General features: G+C 36.5%; 1 protein-coding gene across 7 annotated transcripts in view; it reads left to right on the forward strand.

The window, feature by feature from the left end:
• Positions 1–19,573, forward strand: part of GPC5 (glypican 5) — a 588,801-nt gene that overhangs the window by 214,931 nt on the left and 354,297 nt on the right. Inside the window, exon 7 of one of the 7 annotated variants that reach the window (XM_054271918.1) lies at positions 9,688–9,973. The exons of the other annotated variants lie outside the window; for them this stretch is intronic. Within the exon in view, the coding sequence (XP_054127893.1) occupies positions 9,688–9,735 (48 nt within the window). The 3' untranslated portion in view covers positions 9,736–9,973. Of the gene's footprint in view, positions 1–9,687; positions 9,974–19,573 lie in introns of those variants that run through there. 7 annotated transcript variants of the gene reach the window in all.

Here is a 19,573-nt window from a genome sequence, read left to right on the forward strand (position 1 = left end):
AGGGACTTAGGGGCTTCTTGTTTTCATATGCAGAGCCTTATGTGTATCTGAACCATGTTATGAAAACCCTTACAACTAGCAAACAAGCTGAGATCTTTGACAGTGAAGTTCCTTCCAGCATGCTAAACCCGCGTTTTTTTGTTTTCAAATAAATAGATCCAACATCCTTGCTTATATTATATTCAGAATTATTATATTATATTATATTATATTAATCATTAAAATATCAATATCATAGGATTATATTGAATTAAAAAAAATTACTATCTTCTTTTATTGCAAGAGGGTGGGGAAGGGCAACTATGAGTAAGCAGTCTTATTCTGATAGAATTGCTTGCAGGGCAAGAGAGGTAAATTTTTGTGACCAAAGGAGCAAACTCTTGCAGAAACTGAATTTAAGCTCTTCAGGAATGGATTTATTAGTCCTGTCATCCTCTGCTTCCTCCTTAGCACACATCAACATGGTTCTTCTGCTATACAGAATTTGGTCATGGCCACTGCTTCTGCTACAGGTGTTCAGAAATTAAACTTCTAGATTTGCAACTGTATGTCCCTACTGGTATTACTCCAGTGAGGATGGCAGCTTTTCTTCCCTATCAAGAAGGTATTTTAGTGAAATTTATTCCACTGAAAGGAAACTGTATGTTTCTATGTTCACTCACATTCATATTCAAGGCAGCAGAAACTCAGGCAATACTTGACTCACATTTTTAAGATCTTTTCATTTGTGTTTTTAAATAGAAAGCATACAATTTAGTGCAGTTAGTCATGCTTATTTTGGAAAACTATCTTTCAAATTCAAACAATAATATCCTTCCGATCTTCCTAGAAAACTTCCTATCAATTTCATTGCAATTTGCTCTTATCAGACTCCAATTGGCCTTTTGGTTTCTAAGAGGCACAAATTAACAGGAAATAGAGGCTTCAGTGACATTATTGCTATCCTTTTCCATGACAAATTCCTAGAAAAAAAAAAAAAAGAAGCTGATTTTCCATATAAATTGCAACTTAGTTCCTTTTTGGTAAATTGAAACATGAATTATTTATAATTTTTTTTTCCCTTTTGCATCTATTTTGGGGGTGGGGCAGCGGTTTGGTGGGGTTTTTTTGCTTTTTATTGTGTACTGTCTTAGCACAATAATTGATGTAGCTTTGAAAACTTAATAATAATTGCCTTTCAAGAAAGAAGGCTTTTTCTCATTTTTTTCAGACAAATTCTACCTCCTAATTTTCTTCTACCTCTAGTTCTTTTGTCTTTCACAGTTGCTTGTTTATTTTGACAGCTACATTTTTTCAGTCAGCATTTTCCAACACGTAGAGGAAATATAGAAAGTGATATCATGAAATCATAAAGAGATAAGCATGTATGTCACAGATATAAGAAAAATTGTGCAAAATCAGGACTGCGTTTGAGAACAGTGTTCCTTTCCTATTTGTGTGTCTGCTTATTGCTCTGGAAAACTTTTAATCTAAGGAAAAATAGAGATGGACTGTATTAAATTTGTTTCAACTCTAGTTCTTTTTAAAAGACCATAGAAGAGATTGTCCTAAGAAAAATAAACCAGTTATCTCCTAAGAAAAATAAACTAATCACTGAGATTTATTTTATAAAGTAGACAAAATGCTGTCACATATATTTCCCTTCCCATCCCAATGCTGTGCTGATTAACTTTAGTTTTTACAATACTAACTAGATCTTGGTATGGCTTAGTGATGCTGCCCGAGCAGACTGCTCATTTGTGTGCAATCCATTTTTGTCCTTTAGGAAACATTATTCTAGTGTTTATAACATACTAGTTTATTTGATCAATACAATGCCACATTTACCATATATAAACCAGTTTCAAATTTATTTTAAGAGCCAGCAAAGTCTTGGCTTCTCTACTTATTAAAAAAAAAAAAAAAAGAAAAAAATTGTCTTGGATAATGGCTTTGGTCCCTCCTGTGAGGAATAGTGTCTGACTGTCTTTTATCTTAAAGGATCTATTCACATGCTTCTGCAGTGAAATTACAGAATATCCAGCAATTAGATGAATTCTTAGATGGTTGTAAATTTCTATCATTGAATTAGCAGTAGCAAAACCATGAATTCAGTTTGTTCATATGGGATTTTAGCCAAAGTAAATAAATCAGTGTTTTAATTCACTTGGGTTCAAATTTATTTAGACTTGTCATATTTAACAAAAGAAAATCATAAGCCATAAAGGAGCAGTCAGGCATGATATTAAACAGCTGAACATGTCAAAATGATCGGCATGTAGTTATGAAGTTTCATTCAGTACATCACTGCTCTACAGTTATTGTTATTGTGTTTGATTTGTGCATGCTTTAGATAAATTGATGTTGGGTGAGGAAGGCAACCTTTACTTAGCTTTTGTCCAGTGAGTTAAGGCATTGCTTGGACAACATTTTCAGGTGCATGGTGTGACTCTTGGGGTGTCCTGTGCAGGGCCAGGAGTTGGACTCAACAATCCTGATGAGTCCCTTCCAACTCAGCATATTTGATTCTTTGATTTTATGAATAGTTCCTCTGTTTCCTCAAAGGCACACTGATGTAAAGATCCCTTTATTTATGTTATTATTTGTTGATATCTATAGCCAGTAAATAAGGTATTTACAAACAGGTTTTTTGGTTGTCATATTTCTCTGCTGAATTTATCAGCAAACAGAAATGCTTGCATGTGTTGCACATGTATGTGCAAATCAAATTGAACACTTTGCTCTATGCGGTTTTATAAGAAAGAATTCAGTTCTAGATCATTCGTTACTAATCCTTTTTGATCTCAGTGCTCTGTTAAAACCTTGACATTTGAGTTTTCATAAGCAGGCAACTATTATTAGTAAGTTACTTTATGAATGGTAAATAGCTTCACAACAGTTCCAAAGCATGTATTTTCCTGTCAATACCCTTTGCAGCATGTTGTGCTCTGCCTCATCAAAAGAAAGGAGAACAGCTTATGTATTATTAATAAGCAGCTCATTTATAGATAGGAAGTTGGTAATCTTTGAATATTAATTGGAAGAATTCTAAAGGAATTATTATAACAGAGACACAGAAGAAGATTCCTTCCTCTAAGTGTTGAATAGCATATTATTTTTGGACTATAAATTATTTACATGGAGTTGCTGCTTAGAACCAGGAATCTTTTATCTTTCAGTCCTTGTTTTAAACTTGATCAGCAAAATGACATCTATCTTCACATTTCCCCTAGAGCCTGACAGTCATGAAAGCACAGCCATTTTTAGGCAGATGTTTGCTGCTGATAAGATGCATTAAAGCATGGACCATTAGCTGAACTGTTTTGTAAGTCATCAAAGATTCAGATTGTTTAACAAATTGATATCTATGCAGAAAACAAAAGACAGAGAAGGTCTGTGTAATGCTGCAGTAGCTCTTATTGACTGTCTTAAAGATCAACAAGAAGTGTTGGGCAGAATATGAACAGAATGGCAATGGGGCTTGTTTCAAAACAAGCGTAAAACTGAATGAAATACATCATTTATTAAAGTAATAGATCTCACTCACTACATCTCCCAAATATGCTGAAGCAGACCTTTTTTTCTGCCTACTCACATCTATTGCTGTCATATTTAAATGAATTAAAATATAACTTAAGCTTTGCATAGAAATACATCCTAAAACTATAATGTGATCCTTATGTGTGTGTGCTGCATGCAGTTTACAGCTACACAGGTAGAGTGTGACCTAAAGATAAAGATTACAAATGGAAATCTGAATAGTAATAACTTAATAGCTGAATGGAGGAGAAAAAAAAAAAAAAAAAGCAAAGGTTCTGGAAAAGAGTAAAGATGAGTAGAAGCAGAAGATATTCACTGAAACGCAGATGAAAATTGTGGCAAAATGCAACAACTGCTCTAGGGGGAAAAAACTGAAATATGACATATATACTAGTAAATATTTAATGGAGAAGACAAGCAAGAAGAAAAAACATTGGAAAAAAGGGAAGACAATACATGCCCCATAAATAAAAAAGAAAGAAAAGAAGAGACAAACAAAGGAGGGCTGAAAAGAGAGCTAAGAAAAGCAAGAAAGGAATAGTGTTACTCTGTGTGCATGTATCTAGAGATAAGAAATTTCCTACTTACATGCAGATTATGCATATATACATATACATATATATGTCATTTCATGATATCAACTATGACTGTATGTATTTAAATTTTTTTATGGCACAGAATCACAGAATGGGTAAGGTTGGAAGGCACCACAGTGGGTCATCTGGTCCAACCTCACTGCTCAAGCAGGGTCATCCTAGAGCACATGTCACAGGATTTTGGAGTCTCCCCCACTGAAGACATTCAAGAACAGTCTGGACGCAATCTGTCTGGTCAATCTGTTCCAATGCATGGTCACCCACACAGTAAAGAAGTTTTTCCTCATATTCAGGTGGAACTTCCTGTGCATCAGTTTCCGCCCGTTGCCTCTTGTCATATTGCTCAGCACCACGAAGCAGAGCCTGGAAATACCATCCTGACACCCTCCCTTCAGATACTTATAGATATTGATGAGGTTCCTCTCAGACTTCTCTTCTCGAGGTTAAACAGGCCCAACTCCCTCAGCCCTTTCTTGTAAAAGAGATGCTCCAGTCCATTGCCCATTGCAGCCATCTCCATTGCCATCCATTGGACCTCTTCCAGGATCTCCAGGTTTCTTTTCTACCAAGGAAACCAGAACTGGACATGGTACTTCATATGTGGCCTCACTAGGGCTTAGTAGTCCCTTGATCTAGTGGCAAAGCTTTTCCTAATGGACCCCAGGGCATCATTGTCCTTCTTGGCCACAAGAGCACACTGCTGGCTCACGGATACCTTGTTGTTCACCAGGCCATCCAGGTCCTTCTCTGCAGAGGTGTTTCCAGCAGGTCAGCCCCCAGCCTGTGCTGTTGCATGGGGCTATTCTTCCCCAGGTGTAGGACTCTGCATTTGTCTTTGTTGAATTTCAGATGGTTCTCCTCTGCCCATCTCTGCTGACTGTTGGGTCCTTCTGAAGGGCTGCACAGCCCTCTGGGGCATTGACCACTCCTCACAGGTTTGTGTCATCAGTGAACTTGCTGAAGAGGTCTCTGTCCCTTCAAGTGATTGATTGATAAGTTAAGCAATACTTGACCCTTGAGGGACACCATTTTTGACAGGCCTTCAACTAGATTCTGTGCCACTGATTATGACCCTCTGGTGTGAGGGTGGTCTGCCATTCAGGGTGGTCTGCCGTTCAGCCAGTCCACCTCACTCCACCTCATTGTCTACTTCCCATTCTGTCCACACTTCCTCAGTTCATCAGTGAGGATATTGTGAGAGAAAGTGTTGAAAACCTTGCTAAAGTCAAGATAGACAATACTCACTACTCTTCCCACATCCATCCAGATAGTTTTATCATCATAGAAGACAATTAAGTTGGTCAAGCACGATTTATCTGTAGTGAATGCATGCTGACTCTTCCTGTTCGCCTCCTTTATCCATGTAGATAGAGATGAGGCTGCCTGGCACATAGTTACCAGGCCCCTTCTTGCCCTTTTCGAAGACTGTCCTCATACAATTTCCTCATGCAATTGCCTGATAGATCTTATAAATCAACTTGTTCTGCCAAATGTTTGATAGATCTGGGTATTTTCATGTTCTGACATTTTTAGATTTGTGAACTTCAAGTATAGTTCCAACTACTTTCCATGAGAGTGTAACTTTGTAAAAAATGGAGATAGTTAGGAGATTTAAAGAAAAAATCTTGGGCAAAGAATCAAGTAAATCTTTGCAGTTGTAATCTAGTGAGACCGTTGTGGTAGCCCTGCTAAGCTCAGCAATACCAAATCAAAATTTTCTTTTTCTTCATCTAAACTTTAGATTGCAGCCTGTGACTGGTAAATAATATATGTTAGCTCTGGGGTTATTTTTGTTTTATCTTTTAACACTGTATAGTTTTTCTTTCTTGTCTTTTCTTTCTTGTCTTTGCTACTGGAGTTCATTGTTGCAGATAAGGGGATAGATATATTACATTGGTTAAACATTCATTAATGTAGACAGCATTAATTAAAAACACTTTGAAATTTACTGCTACTTCAGCAGGAATGGAATGGAACCCCTTATACCAGTGCTATGAAGACTTTATTTACCTTAATGAAAAAATATTTTAAAGAATATATATACTTAGCCGGTTTCTTTGCTCTAACTTAGAGGCAAAATAAATTAAATCTTGTGTAAACATTAGAAGAAAAGCTACGGCAGGTATGAGGATTGGAAAGTTCTGTTCCAGCTTGCAGAACGCTGTTATGTCCTTTCCTTTGTCTTTTCAAATCTGGACTATCCCCAGTGATCCAAATGTGTAAATTTAATTGAAACCTGTGTTCCACTTCTCTTCACGTACTTTTTACCCTACATACTATGCTACAGTTTCTTCAAGCTCTCTCCATCTGCTGCCTCAATATCATTCCTCAGTTAAAAATTATTTTTTACCCTTCACATCACTTCAGTCCATAAAAGTTTATCAATCAGACCATCCATTTAAAGACATCTAATGTGTTAGCTGACTTTCTCTTAGATCCCAGATTTCTCTGAACAAGGTTTTCACACATGTCAAGGCAAGAGCCCTGTTAACCTCTCAGGGAATTGTCCATTCCAAATAGTTTTGTTAATCAGTGATTAAGTGGTTGGGGAAAGTTTCCTACACATTTTTAAAGATTCTCAGTCTAATTTTTTACTTGAAAGTAATTTTGTGACTTCAATACATGTTCTCACTAGACACTAGCAAGTTTTTTATAGCAAGCATCTAAAGGAAGTGCACAGAGGGACTTCATGTCTAAAATGTCAGTCTTCTGGAAAATTTCAAAAGAAAATTAAATAACTAGAGGATCCAATGCAGAATAGTATAGTTTTAAATACAATTAATAAAATCTGCCTTGGAGCAGATAATATGTGTACATATGTGTCAACATTAATTTCATTTCTATAGTAAAACACCTAAACCAAACAATCCCCTCCAAACCTTATACAAGTTTTAGTAGGTTTTCCTACAGATTTCAAGATGAGTGAATGAGTATTTCATAGTGCAGCGGACACGGACTGTACACTAGAGGCTATATATCAGAAATTAATTGTCACTTTGCAAGCAAATGAGATAACGGTCAGGCTTGCACAAAAATTACACTGTCTCAAAAAAATAAATGATTTCTTGGAAAGCATAAATGAACTGATAATCAGGAAGCTAGATATTAGTGGAAAGAAATAAGCTCCTTGAAACATCTTTATACCCTAAGAGAATTTTAATAAGATATTACAAACTTCAGTAACAGAAAACCAAGCACCAAAAGAATGGAATCTGTCAGAGTGATCATCTAGCTGTGTCTAGAGAAAAGCTGTGGAGACTTCTTACAATTTTTCTTGTCTGATATTTTAAGTACATTACTGCAAAGCAAGTTGTTTAGCTCTACTAGAATAGGATTATTTTTAAGTTTCCATTCACTGAAGATTTTATTACTCTGGCATAAACTCAGGAGCTTTTCTTGTAGTAGATGTGTCAGGAGAAAGATATTAATTTCTTGGCAGATAGAAGAAAACTTACTTTGTTTAACATTTGCAATGTCATCGTGCAAACTGGCTTAGAAATCAGTATGATTCCATGACTATATGGAATTATTATGGGCCAGATTCAGCCTCACTGAGGCTGGATGTGAACCTCTTTCCTGATTTGATAGAAGCTGTAAAACCTTCTATAGAACTAGTTAACTGAAACAATAGGAGCCTTGCCCTCAACCCCAGGTTGGTATCATTTCTCAGAATAAACACATAGGCAGGCACTTAGGGAAGAAAATTGTCTTTGAGCATTTATTTGCAGGGCACAAAAAAAAAAAAAAGAGACAGAAGAAAAGGAGAAAAAAACCCACAAGACTCAACAAGACTGCAAGACAGAGAAAACTAGAGAAGAAAAATGGTGGACCAAGTGTGGCCTGAAAGAGATTTATATTTTCCTTTGTAAATGAACTAGTTTGCATAGGGACTGTTTGGCCCCACACAGATCCAGTGTTTGAGTAACCAAGTAGCCAAAAAAGACAGTACTGATGGCAACCATAAGTTTTAGTTTCCATGGAGACAATGCGTATGCTTGTACCTTGCTAAACAAAAATGAAGGAAGAAAAATGAAATTAAAAAAGAAAATGGAGGATGAAAAAATCAAGTATGTCCCAGAAAATGTAAAATAAGACTAAGTTAGCTGAAAGCCTCACAAAAGTAATTAAAGCAAAGTCTATATATTTTTTCTAGAAAGTGGCAAATAACTGTAGACAAACTCATTCTTTATGCAATTAAAAAAGCCCATTACCTCCATCTCTTCTCCCATGTTTTTCTTCAGAAGTTGTCCAAATCATAGAGTCCTGGAATCATAGAATGGTTTCATTTGGACCTTAAAGATAATTTATCTCCATGTTCCCTGCTGAGGCCAAGGACACTTTCCACTACACTAGGTTGCTGGAGTCCATCCAACCTGACCTTAAACATTTCAGGGATGAAGCGCCCACAAGTTTCTGGGCAGCCTGTTTCGGTGCCTCAATCCCTTTCACAGTAAAGATCTTCTACCTAATATCTATTCTAGTATCTACCTAATAGCTATTCTACCTAATATCTATTCGAAAGTCTTTCAGTTTAAAACCATTTCCCCTTGTCCTGTCTCTGCACGCTTATGGAAACAGTCACTCTCCAAATGAAACCAAGGTTGTTAGAAACAAGCACATTCCAGCTACTCCCAGCTGGTGGTTTGCTATTTTTATTTAGAGTAAAACCAGTGGCATAGGAGATTAATGTGCCAGGCTGTGAATTTGAATGTCTGAGCAACCAGCACACAATCTTTAATTGCCAGTAATTTAGGAATGGTAATCTGATGCACAAGAATAGATGAAACCTGGGGGAGAAATTATCTCAATCAGTCCAATCAAAACTTGGCTGGGAGCTTTGTAGTAGGTAACTTACAGTCAGAGATTAAATCTTCGTTGGAGCATCAGTTATGAAATTCTAGTCACTTCAGGACACTCATTGCTTCACCAATGTCACCAGGAAACCAGGATATTTTCTGGTATCAGGGTATCAGGGACTTACAGAACTGAGAAATCACTGGGAGAACAGGAGAGCAAATCCTAGAGGTGAAGATCAACAAGGAAGTTCATTTTAGGATGAAAAATTAAGTCAGACCATAAATAGGTAAGATTTACTGTTTGAAGCAATTTGTTATCTTCAGAGTTGCGAACTGAAGGGCTTGGCCGAACCCCACAACTTTTGAGAAAGAGAACATAGAATGTTTGAAGTTATACTGATAATAATCAAAACTGATAAAATGACAATTTTGTGTTTCATGAAGCAAGTTTTTAGTTTTGGAGTTTAGTCTGAGGAAACAGACCAAGATATCTTGTCCACATATATGTTCAGAATATATGATCTGGATCTAACCATAAGTTTTAAGTTGCCTAGCCAAATGATGACCATTAGAAAAAAAAAAATCCTGAGTTGGAAGATCTTATCTCTCATGCAGCCTGGTACTAACAAGTACTTCCTAACTGTAGACAGCTAACTCAAAATGGATATACATGCTAAGATTAAAAAAACACCAAAACAAAAAAAAAACCCAAAAAGAATAGAAAACAATAAAAAGACCCATCCAACATTAAGAGCATGGTAAACATTTTGTTGCAGAGTGAACCAGCAAGGAATGCAGTGATGAGTGAAGAAGATGGAAACTAATGCCTGAGAATGTTACAGATACAGCTCTGATGTCAATATGCAAAAGGGTGATTCAGAATCCACTTATATTGTGATAAGGGAAAGTAATGCATTTAATTTGTAGAGCAGAGTAAGTAGGCGTTAGTCCAAATGCTAAGATAAGCAGTTCACTGAACTGAAAATTCAGTAATTCGGCTGATATTTTAAAGAGAATTTCACAAGAGGCAGGATCATTCCAAGTACAAGTTCTTCTCAGTTAGCAGAGCTTAATGACAGTTTCACACTGCAATCCCCCACCTCCCAAACAGCCAACACCCACCCCTCCAAAAAACAAAAAATAAAAAATGGTGAATGGAAGCCAAAGGGCGAACCTTGGTGCTTACACAATAACTCCTCTTTTGCTCATAAAGGCTAATAAGAAATAAAAGCAAGGTTTTTTTGAAGATGCAAAATGTTGCTGACACTGGTTCAAATATGTGTACTGCAGAGATCACAAACTGTGTGATCAATTTTAGTCAGCATAAAGAATAATTGGTGAAGTTTTGCACATACCTTAAGGTGTCTAAAAACCTTGGATGCTTTTCCACTAAATTCCATTGTAGCAGTGCACAGTGCACAAATTGACAGTAAAAAATAAATAATGACATAAATTAAATAAATGATTATTCATTTATGTGTCTGTATAGCTTGTAAATAAGGTTTTTATATGAAACTTCTATTTTCTCCAACACATTCTTAACATATTCGTCATTCTTTTATCTTGTTAATGCTCAGCCCCACAATCTTGCCTGAATAAACACCCAGAAATCTTTTAGAATTTATACTACAGTATGGTAGCAACTTTCTTAGTATGAGCAGAGAGACATCTATTTAAGATTTTAAAAAAAGGAATATCTGAATCCTTTGTAAAATCTGCTCCTGCTTTTGTATCATCAAAATAGAAAATAATTAGAAAAAAACATATTAAGCTTTATTTTTTAAAAATTTATAGATGAATATAGCCCTTGCAAAAAAAAGTATCATTTTGGACCCACAAGTCCAAATACTTTGATAATTCATTCAAATTCCATTTTTCAGCCTAAAGTGAGACACAGAGCCAGCAAATAAAAGACTCAAAAACAGAAAAAATAAATTTGCTACTTAATTTGGTTTCATTGTCATAAATAAGTGAAAGACAAATTACATTAATTGTGAAAAAAATTACTAAGGCTTCTGAAATTAAGTTCTAATAATCTAAGTGCTTATTATAACTTTTTTAATATTAGATATTGCTAAATGTAATAATGAGGAGGTTTTAATGGGTGTTTGGGAAAGCAAAATTATTTGGGAAATACTAGCTTTGCAAAAAGGTTGGGAAAAATAATTGAATCCTGTTTTTCTGTTTTTAAATCAATACTCAAAGTACACCTAAAGCTTAGACATTGAAAGTTATAAAATTTACAATTCAAAATTGCCTTTTTAAAATCCTCTAAATAAAAATTTGCTATCATATTAATTTATACCCATCCCATAATTCTTAACTTACCAAAGCTTCCCAGCTGCAGAAGATTAATGGCTGCCTCATGAAGTGTGTGCAATGTAATTCCAAAATATAAATAGCTGAAATCCCACTGCTGTCTGTTCCAGATCACACTGCAAATATTTAGTGTAAAACTAGCAGAAATAACTGATTTACTTGATGGAAAAAAAATGCATAATTTTTGCATTGACTTTATGTCGGTCTTGTCTATGGCTGTGACTACTTAATCACCTGTATTTATTTGATATTTCTGCACCACAATTACACTATTAATATGCTAAATGAATGCTCAAAGTAAGTGTGAATAGTATCACTGACCTTGATATCTAAGACTGTATCAAATAGTGTTAGTTAAACAGTTTATACTATAGACTACTGTTTGTAAATTTAATCTGAATAATATTGTTTTTCCTTGCCTCCCAAACCCTGATTTGATGATGGTACTTAATAATGAAAGAGCTTCATTGTGTCCCCGGTTATTTGGCTCTAGATAATGGGGAGAAGTGTGAGGAGAGGTCTGAGTATTGCCATTGTTCTGATCCCACTTTTGACATCAAAATAATGTGATACACTGAAATAATGTTAGGGTCCAACTATTAAATGATGCCTCTGCCCAAATTAAGATATAAATGAGACCATTAGTATGGATTTTTTTTAAAAATAAATATGAGACAGAGACAGATAGGAAGAGAATGGGGAAGAAGAGAAGGAGGATGAGTAAGAGAGAGATGTTAAGCAAAAGATATCATCATCACAGGGGTTCCTGCAGCTTCCTGCTGGCCTTTCTTTACCTTAGTCTGCTCAGTGGTGTGGGTGCCCAAGTGAGGTACTGCTCTTTTACAGTCCAATCCCGGATATCCACGAGGTGTATGTGCCATTCCCATAACTTGGGATGGCGTGTGTGTAAGCAGTTGCTTCCTTTTCTCACAGTTTGCCATGGCTGGAATTTTTGTCTGGATAAGTTACCTGGATCTGCTTCATCAGGCCTGGCATCTTCCTTTTGTTGCTGCCTGTGCTTTTCTTACAGTCTGCACAGTGCTGTTTTGTGTTGTGTGCTAATTCCAAGCCTTTCACCTTTGTGTAGGCCTGAAATTAATGCCTCCCTTTTTTACATCTGTGCCCATTGTGGTGGTTTATCTTCCAGGAACTTTCTCTGACAGTGAGCTGAGACATTTTAAATGTATTGTTTAAGTCCCGACAGCCGTGGAATTCACCTCCTTCGCAGTTCACACATTCAGAGGGTGAAGCTCTGTTCAGTTGCTCAAAGACTTCTCTGAAACATCTTAGCCTATCTCAGGCACCTGCATGTGGCTGGCAAGCATGGCATGGGACCCGCAGGTGTCACAGGAGCAGCAGCTGGAGGCCCTGCAGGATAGACTTTGCTGTCTCAGGCGACGCTAAATCAATACCTGCGGTCAAGTGAATTGAGCCTCTTGCCAGCGCACCGATAGCGTCTGAGAACCAGCAGATCAAATGTCAGTGTCTGGTTTCAGAGTGACACAAATAGCTCTGTAGACTCTATTGACTGTATTTAGTGGATCTTCGCTGACTGTGATGATAGTTTAGATTCCTATCTTAGAGATAAATAGGTGCCTGTGGTACGAGCGTTTTTAGCAGAATCTTTGCATAAATAAATTTTCTCATGTAGAAAATGGAGTGAGAAAGAATATTGCTTTAGCCATGGAACACATTGGTTTCTCATGTCAGTTTTCATCTTTTGCTCCATCCTGTAGCACAAGCAGGGCTTCTGGCATACAAAATGTTTTTGTTTAAATTAAGCATCTTGAAAAAAATCTTATTTGTGATCTGGGAATGTGAGTGGTTCTGTGGCAAGAAGTTGGAAGATGTGGGTTAAATATTTGGTTCTATCTCCTCCTTCCTCTTACTTTCCCTAGGAAACACTAAGAAACTTTTTGTGTTTTAATTTGCAGCTAAGTTTTTTTCTTTTTTTTGGGTTTTTGTTTGTTTCTTTGTTTTTAAAATGATGTAGTGGCCTAAGCAATAATATATCCAACTACCACTCCCAAAGAGCACTGAATTAAATTAATGTTAAGAAGCTGCAAAAAGGTGAATTATTAGGCCATTAGCCTTAAAACCTATGTCCTTATATATTACTGCTGCAAATAATCTGTGAGTGAAAATGAATTGCAGTGTTTTCACTAGCTAAGGTTGTTTTATTCATTGATAGTAGTAGAGAACTCCTAAACCATGCACTGACATGAATTGGTTTCAGTACTATTAAAGAAACTAAAAATTCAGATCATTGTCTGAATTTTATGTTGCAAAAAAATAAAAAAAGTAGACATGCATATAATTATGTTTTGTGGGTAGGCCATACCCACAGAAACAGTGGCTGTGCCTTTGCAAGCAGTACTCCAGGAAAATGTTCAGCAGTCTGAGATTACAATATGTGCAGGTATGTTTATTGCCACCCTTGAAAGGTTCAACAAAAGTGTGTACAGTAGAGACAGGAAACACTATTTTTCATTCAAATCTGTCCTTGAGGAGACCATACCACAATGCAGACCTGAAGTCAATACTTTAAAGGAATGTGGAAACATACAGAAGATACAGAGAAAGCTATTATGTTTGGAAAAGGTAACTCTCAGTCAGAACCTGCTGTTTATACATCTTTAGCCTCCTCTTTAGAGCAAAGAAATATGGAGAATGATTTGGGAACTATTTTCCTGGTTTATTATAATTTTCATGAGGAAAATCTGGAAATTGAGCTTTAATCTGAAATTTATGAAGAAAAATTATGAGCGAAAGAAGTTAGACACATTTGAAGAGAAAATAATTTTTATTAGTAAGGCTGGCCCACCAGTGCACTAATATGAAGATTAACTCTTCATACTGTGAGATCAGGAAGTTATGACTGAATGGCTTTTTGCATTGTATGCTTCAGTCATGCTATGGTGCATTTATTCCATGCTCAACTGGATGATTCTTAAAAGCTTGGTTAAATCTTTTTTTTTTAACTGCAAAGCTATGCATTTAGATACTAAACTATTGTTTGTTAAAACTGTAGAAATGCATTGTGAAATAACTCATCCAAAGAGATATGCTCCATCTTTGTTTTACTGCAGCTTCCTTTCCTTCCTTTAATGAGTGTTGGCTCATTATCCAAGAACCATCATTATCCTATTGTTAAATCCTTTTGATTTCTCAATTTTTAAGAGATATTTTGAGGTCTGTGGTTCTTGAGTTGGGGTTTTCTAAATAAAGTACAGTAACTAAAAAGGCATGGTCTCCTGAAAGGCTAATCTAAGAGCCTAAGCAGTGGGAATCAGAAAGAGCTGTCTGAATTTGTTTGGGTGTTATTTTCTTCCCAAAATATTTTATAATTTTTTTTATACTTAATGTAAAAAATAAACCACTCTTCCCTATGCACCCTCACCCTCTGAAAGCCTATCACAGCACTTTTCAAAATGTTGGCAGAACCTCTAAAATTTTTTTGATAATTCTCTTTCTGCAATTTCAAAGTCCGTATTCCTTTGTCTATAGTTACCGTAATACATAAACTTTTACTTTTCCTGTTTTACCTTTTGTACTTTCAAGTAATATTTGTAAGACTAACTAGTATTCCTCCCTTGCTTACTTCATACCTATTATATTTGTAATCACTCACCTATTTTGTGTAGCAGTGAAAAAAAAGTAAAAGTGAACTCTCAACCACCACTTTTGACAAATCCCACCTTTCTAACATTCCCTTCTCTCTGGCATCACGGTTTTGTCATACACTCAGTTTCTCTTCTATGTACTGCATGAACTTCCCCTTAATGCTCAGATAAGTGGGCTAGAATTGAGTGTCACTCAAAACTACTGGCCTCCCAAGTTCTTCTTGTTAGCCTATAAAATGCACAAAAATGGTGGTTTAAAAAATGTGTGGAAAAAAAATTTGAAAAAAGCATAAAAAGAGTTCGATACTGATAAAAATAGTTTAACTTTCAAAAATAATTTAAAGTAGCTGTAGCTGTGTTTTCCCCAGGGGGCACTGAGAACATGAAAACAAATTTTAGAAACGGCTATGGAAAATCCAAGGAGCAGGCAACATTATAAGACACCACCTGTGTATTCAGCAAGCATGAAAGATTAAATTTGATCAGATGAAAAAGCACAATGTGGATGACACATAAGAGATGCCCTTAGGATTTCATTCTGTTTGACTACAAGGGAATGGTTTTTCATTAAGGTTTTTCATATCCACAGCTAACTGCACACTACAACAAAAAAAATAGCTGTGTTCTAGAGTTAGAAGTTTCATGTTGTTAGACTTCTCAGATCAAACCATTTCATTTTCCTAATGGTTCTCCTGCTTTTTGAAGAAAAAACTAAGGAAAGAGGTAAATGAAAGGGAAAAATCTGTATTTATGGTGTCTGTCACCCATTCAAAGACTTTGTGAAGACAGCTTTTTGTACTTTCTCATTTATTCAGCATATCAACTGAATGATTATAATATAACCAAACTGTAAAGGTATTTGCAACAGTAAAATTGGTAACAAACAGTTAATAATGGTAATAAACAGTAAAATCCCCTGGGATAAGCTACTTGTTTGTTTCTGTGTTCATTTTCCAAAAGGAAGCCATTTTCTTGAAAAAAAAATCCTAAAGAAATCTTTCTTTTTCTGTCACAGTTGTCAGTTATAGAATCACAGATTTGTTCAGGTTAGAAAAGACCTTTAAGATCACTGACTCCAACTGTTAACCCACACTGCCAATCCACCACTAAACCATGTCCCTAAGTGTCACATCTACATGTCTTTTAAAAACATCCAAAGGCAGTGACTCAACCACTTCCCTGAGCAGGCTGTTCCAGTGCTTGACCTCCTTTTCCATGAAGAAATTAATTTAATACCAAATCTAAACTTCCCCTGACCCAACTTGAGGTGATTTCTTCTTCTATTTCTTGTTACCGGAGAGAAGGGACTGACCCCCTACCCCAGTACAATCTCCTGTTGTAGTAGAAGGTGATTGTTGTAGAAGGTGATGAGGTCCCACCTGAACCTTACTTTCTCAAGGCTAAATACTCCAGTTTCCTCAGCCACAGCCTCACCACTGCTGAGTACAGGGGGATGATTACTGCCCTGGTCCTGCTGATACAGGCCAGGATGCCATTGGCCTCCTTGGCCCCCTGGGCACTCACTGTTTCTTGTTCAGTGGCTGTTGACCAACATCCCCATGTCCTCTTCCACCAGGCAGCTTTTCCACCGCCCTTCTGCCAGCCTGTAGCACTGCATGAGGTTGTTGTCACCCAGCTGCAGGACCCAGCACTTCCCCTTGTTGGACTTCATACCATTGTCCTTGGCCCATACATCCAGCCTGTCTAGAACCTTCTACCGAGCCTTCCTGTCCTCTAGCAGATGAACTTCGTGGCATCTGCAGACTTACTGAGGGTGCTTCCAATTCCCTTGCCCAGACTGTTGGTAAAGTTAATTAACAGGGCTGTCCTCAGTACTGAGCCCTGGAGAACACCACTGGTGACTGTCTGCCAACTGATTGTAACTCTATTCACCATCACTCCAGTTTCTTCAGGAGAATTGTGTGGGAAATGGTGTCACATGTTTTACCAAAGTACAGAAAGACAATATCCACAGCCTTTTCCTCATCCACTGAGTGGGTCATCTTGCCATAGAAGGGACCAGGTTATTCAAATAAGACCTGCCTTTAGTAAACCCACACTGTCTGAGATTATGAAAGGTTCAATGGTTGGACTTAATCTCTTCAAACCCTAATGATTCTATATTTCTATTATCCTATTCAGACCCTTAGAATTGTGTGTGCCTAAATGGTGCAGCAGGTCACTGATAATTTTATCTTGGATTACGGGAGTCTTCATTCCGCTCTCATCCCTGTCTTCCAGGTCAGGGGTCTGGGTATCCAGAGGGCAGTTGGTCTTTTTATAAAAAGACTGAGGCGAAAAAGGGCATTAGGTACCTCAGCTTTTTCCTCCTTTGTTACTGTTTCCCCCACGTTCACCAAAGTCTGGGGATTATCCTTAGCCCTCCCTTTGTTACTAATCTATATATAGAAACATTTTTTATTGCTTTTTAGGGCTATTGCCCGAATAAGTCCTCATGGGGCGAGGGTTACTTCTGACACAGAAAGAGAAAAGACAGTTTCATGTCTCTTTTTGTCATGCATAAAATCTTCCAAGTTTTCATTGCTTAATAGAATTTTGTTTACAGTTAACTAGCTACTACAGAACCCCAAAAGAATAGAAGATGTAGTACTAATAGGTTAAATTCTCTAGGCAATTGATATTCTTACAGCTAAAGCATTTATCAAAAACTAAAACAATACACTTTTTTCCATCTTTTTTATTGTTTTTGTCATGGTTGACTTTACCTAATTTTTTTGGTTTTTTATAGATCCACAGCTTTGAGTTTCCTCTGGGCATTATGGAGTGAATGCATGCCCAAAGAGTCAAACTAAAAGGAAAACACCATTTTCTTTTGATATTAATAGATTCCTTTTATACATTCTTGCTGTCTTAACTATGTATATAGTTAGCTCAATCATGTGGTTTCAGGCTGCAGTACATAAACACAGAGGAATCATAAATTATTAAAATCAATGCATCTCAATACTCCAGACAAGCAATAAATTTTTGTTCATTTTTTATTAAAAATATGAAATGACTGGAAAACTGTTAATTTTCTTATGCTATACAGCAAATTTAATGGAAATGGTCTTGTTGGTTTCACTAGGACCTAGATCAAGGCCATTGGGAATATATGAGCATAAGGACTATGTTTGTATAATATGTATTATGAACCTAATAGAAACTTTTATTGTATATTATACCATCTGTCAGCTCTTATTTATCCTTGCATGTATTACAGGAAAATTATTCCCTTCCATGTTAAAAGCAGGGGGAATTTTTAGTTGTAAAATAAGTAGGATTTTTAAAAGTAAATCAAACCACAGTACCACAGTGCTTTATTTTAAATTACAGTGATGTCATAAATGTTCCTTGGTGATCCAGCACGAAACACATATCTGAAATTTTCCCTTCTTATTCGCTATGTAGCAATATAAAAGAAAAATAGACACAGTAATTGCTTTTGACTAGTGTGCTTTCATTTTTTTGTATATTATGAGACAGTCTCACTTGTGGCATATGTGTCAAGCACACCTTAGAGGAGGTTTAAGCTTCCCAGTACCTAACAGGGAGCTACATGAAATCTGGAGAATGACCTGGAGACAGTCCTTTTTACAAGCTGGGATCAACTTAAAGAGGGTAGGTTTAGGTTGTATATTAGGAAGAAATTCTTTACTGTGAGGTTGGTGAGGCACTGATACAGGTTTCTCAGAGCACCTGTGGATGCGCCATGTGGAGGTTTTCAAGATGAAGCTGAATGAGGCCCTGAGCAACCTGGTCTGGTCTAAGGTGTCCCTGCCCATGGCAGGGGAGTTGGAACAAGATGATCTTTGAGGTCCTTTCCAATTCAAGCTGTTCGATGGTTTTATAATTATGACATGCAGATGAACTGTCCCACAAAACTTAATATGGCTATCCCAGGTCAGACTAGATCTATGAAATCCCATGTCCCCATGTTGAGTATTATCTAAAACAAATGCCTGAAGAAGAGCATTTCCTTAATACATTCAGTGGCAGGGTCATTTTTACATATTCAATAACCATTAGATTCCTTTAACTGGTCATGTTTTCCTGCTAAATCCATGTAGCATTCACAGCACTATACATCAATACATTACAATTCTGTGCCTCATTCCACAAAGTACCCCTTTTGCTTGTTATGAAACTAGCTTCAGTTGACCTTAGTTCATGTTCTTGTTTCTTCCTTTTGAAAAGATGAATAGTCTGTTTCAATCTACTATATCTAAGCCAGTCACTTTTTGAATCTCTGTAGTATCCTTTCCCCTGACATATTTTCTTTATTGAAAATGCCTTCTTAATGAATTGCTCATAGTACAAAATTCTTTGCTTACTTCTCATCAAATATCTTTGGTTGTATTGGTGGTTCTCTTTTTTCAGATCAGAATGAGCCAAACTGCACACAGGTCTAAATCTAAGTGTGATTTGTGAATTTTGATGGAGTGAACAATGTGCTCTAATACTCTTTGTGGTTTTTCTTTTTTATAGATTCTTAATAATTCCTAACAATTTGTATGTATTTCTAAGGTATTCTATTTATTGGTTTGGTGTTTTGGTGGAAATAGCTGACATGAGTCCAAGGTCCTTGACTGGTAATGATCATATCAAATCCTTTTGTCCTAGATATTGTTAGAATTCTTTTTCTTCCACATTATGAAACAATTTGTATTTGTTTGTATTAAGTTCCATGAGTTGTTTTATTGGCAATCCGCTCACAAGG

Source organism: Melozone crissalis, unplaced genomic scaffold, assembly GCF_028551555.1.
Source record: "Melozone crissalis strain CALT ecotype California unplaced genomic scaffold, PUWL_Pcris_2 ptg000013l_1, whole genome shotgun sequence".
NCBI lineage: Eukaryota > Metazoa > Chordata > Aves > Passeriformes > Passerellidae > Melozone > Melozone crissalis.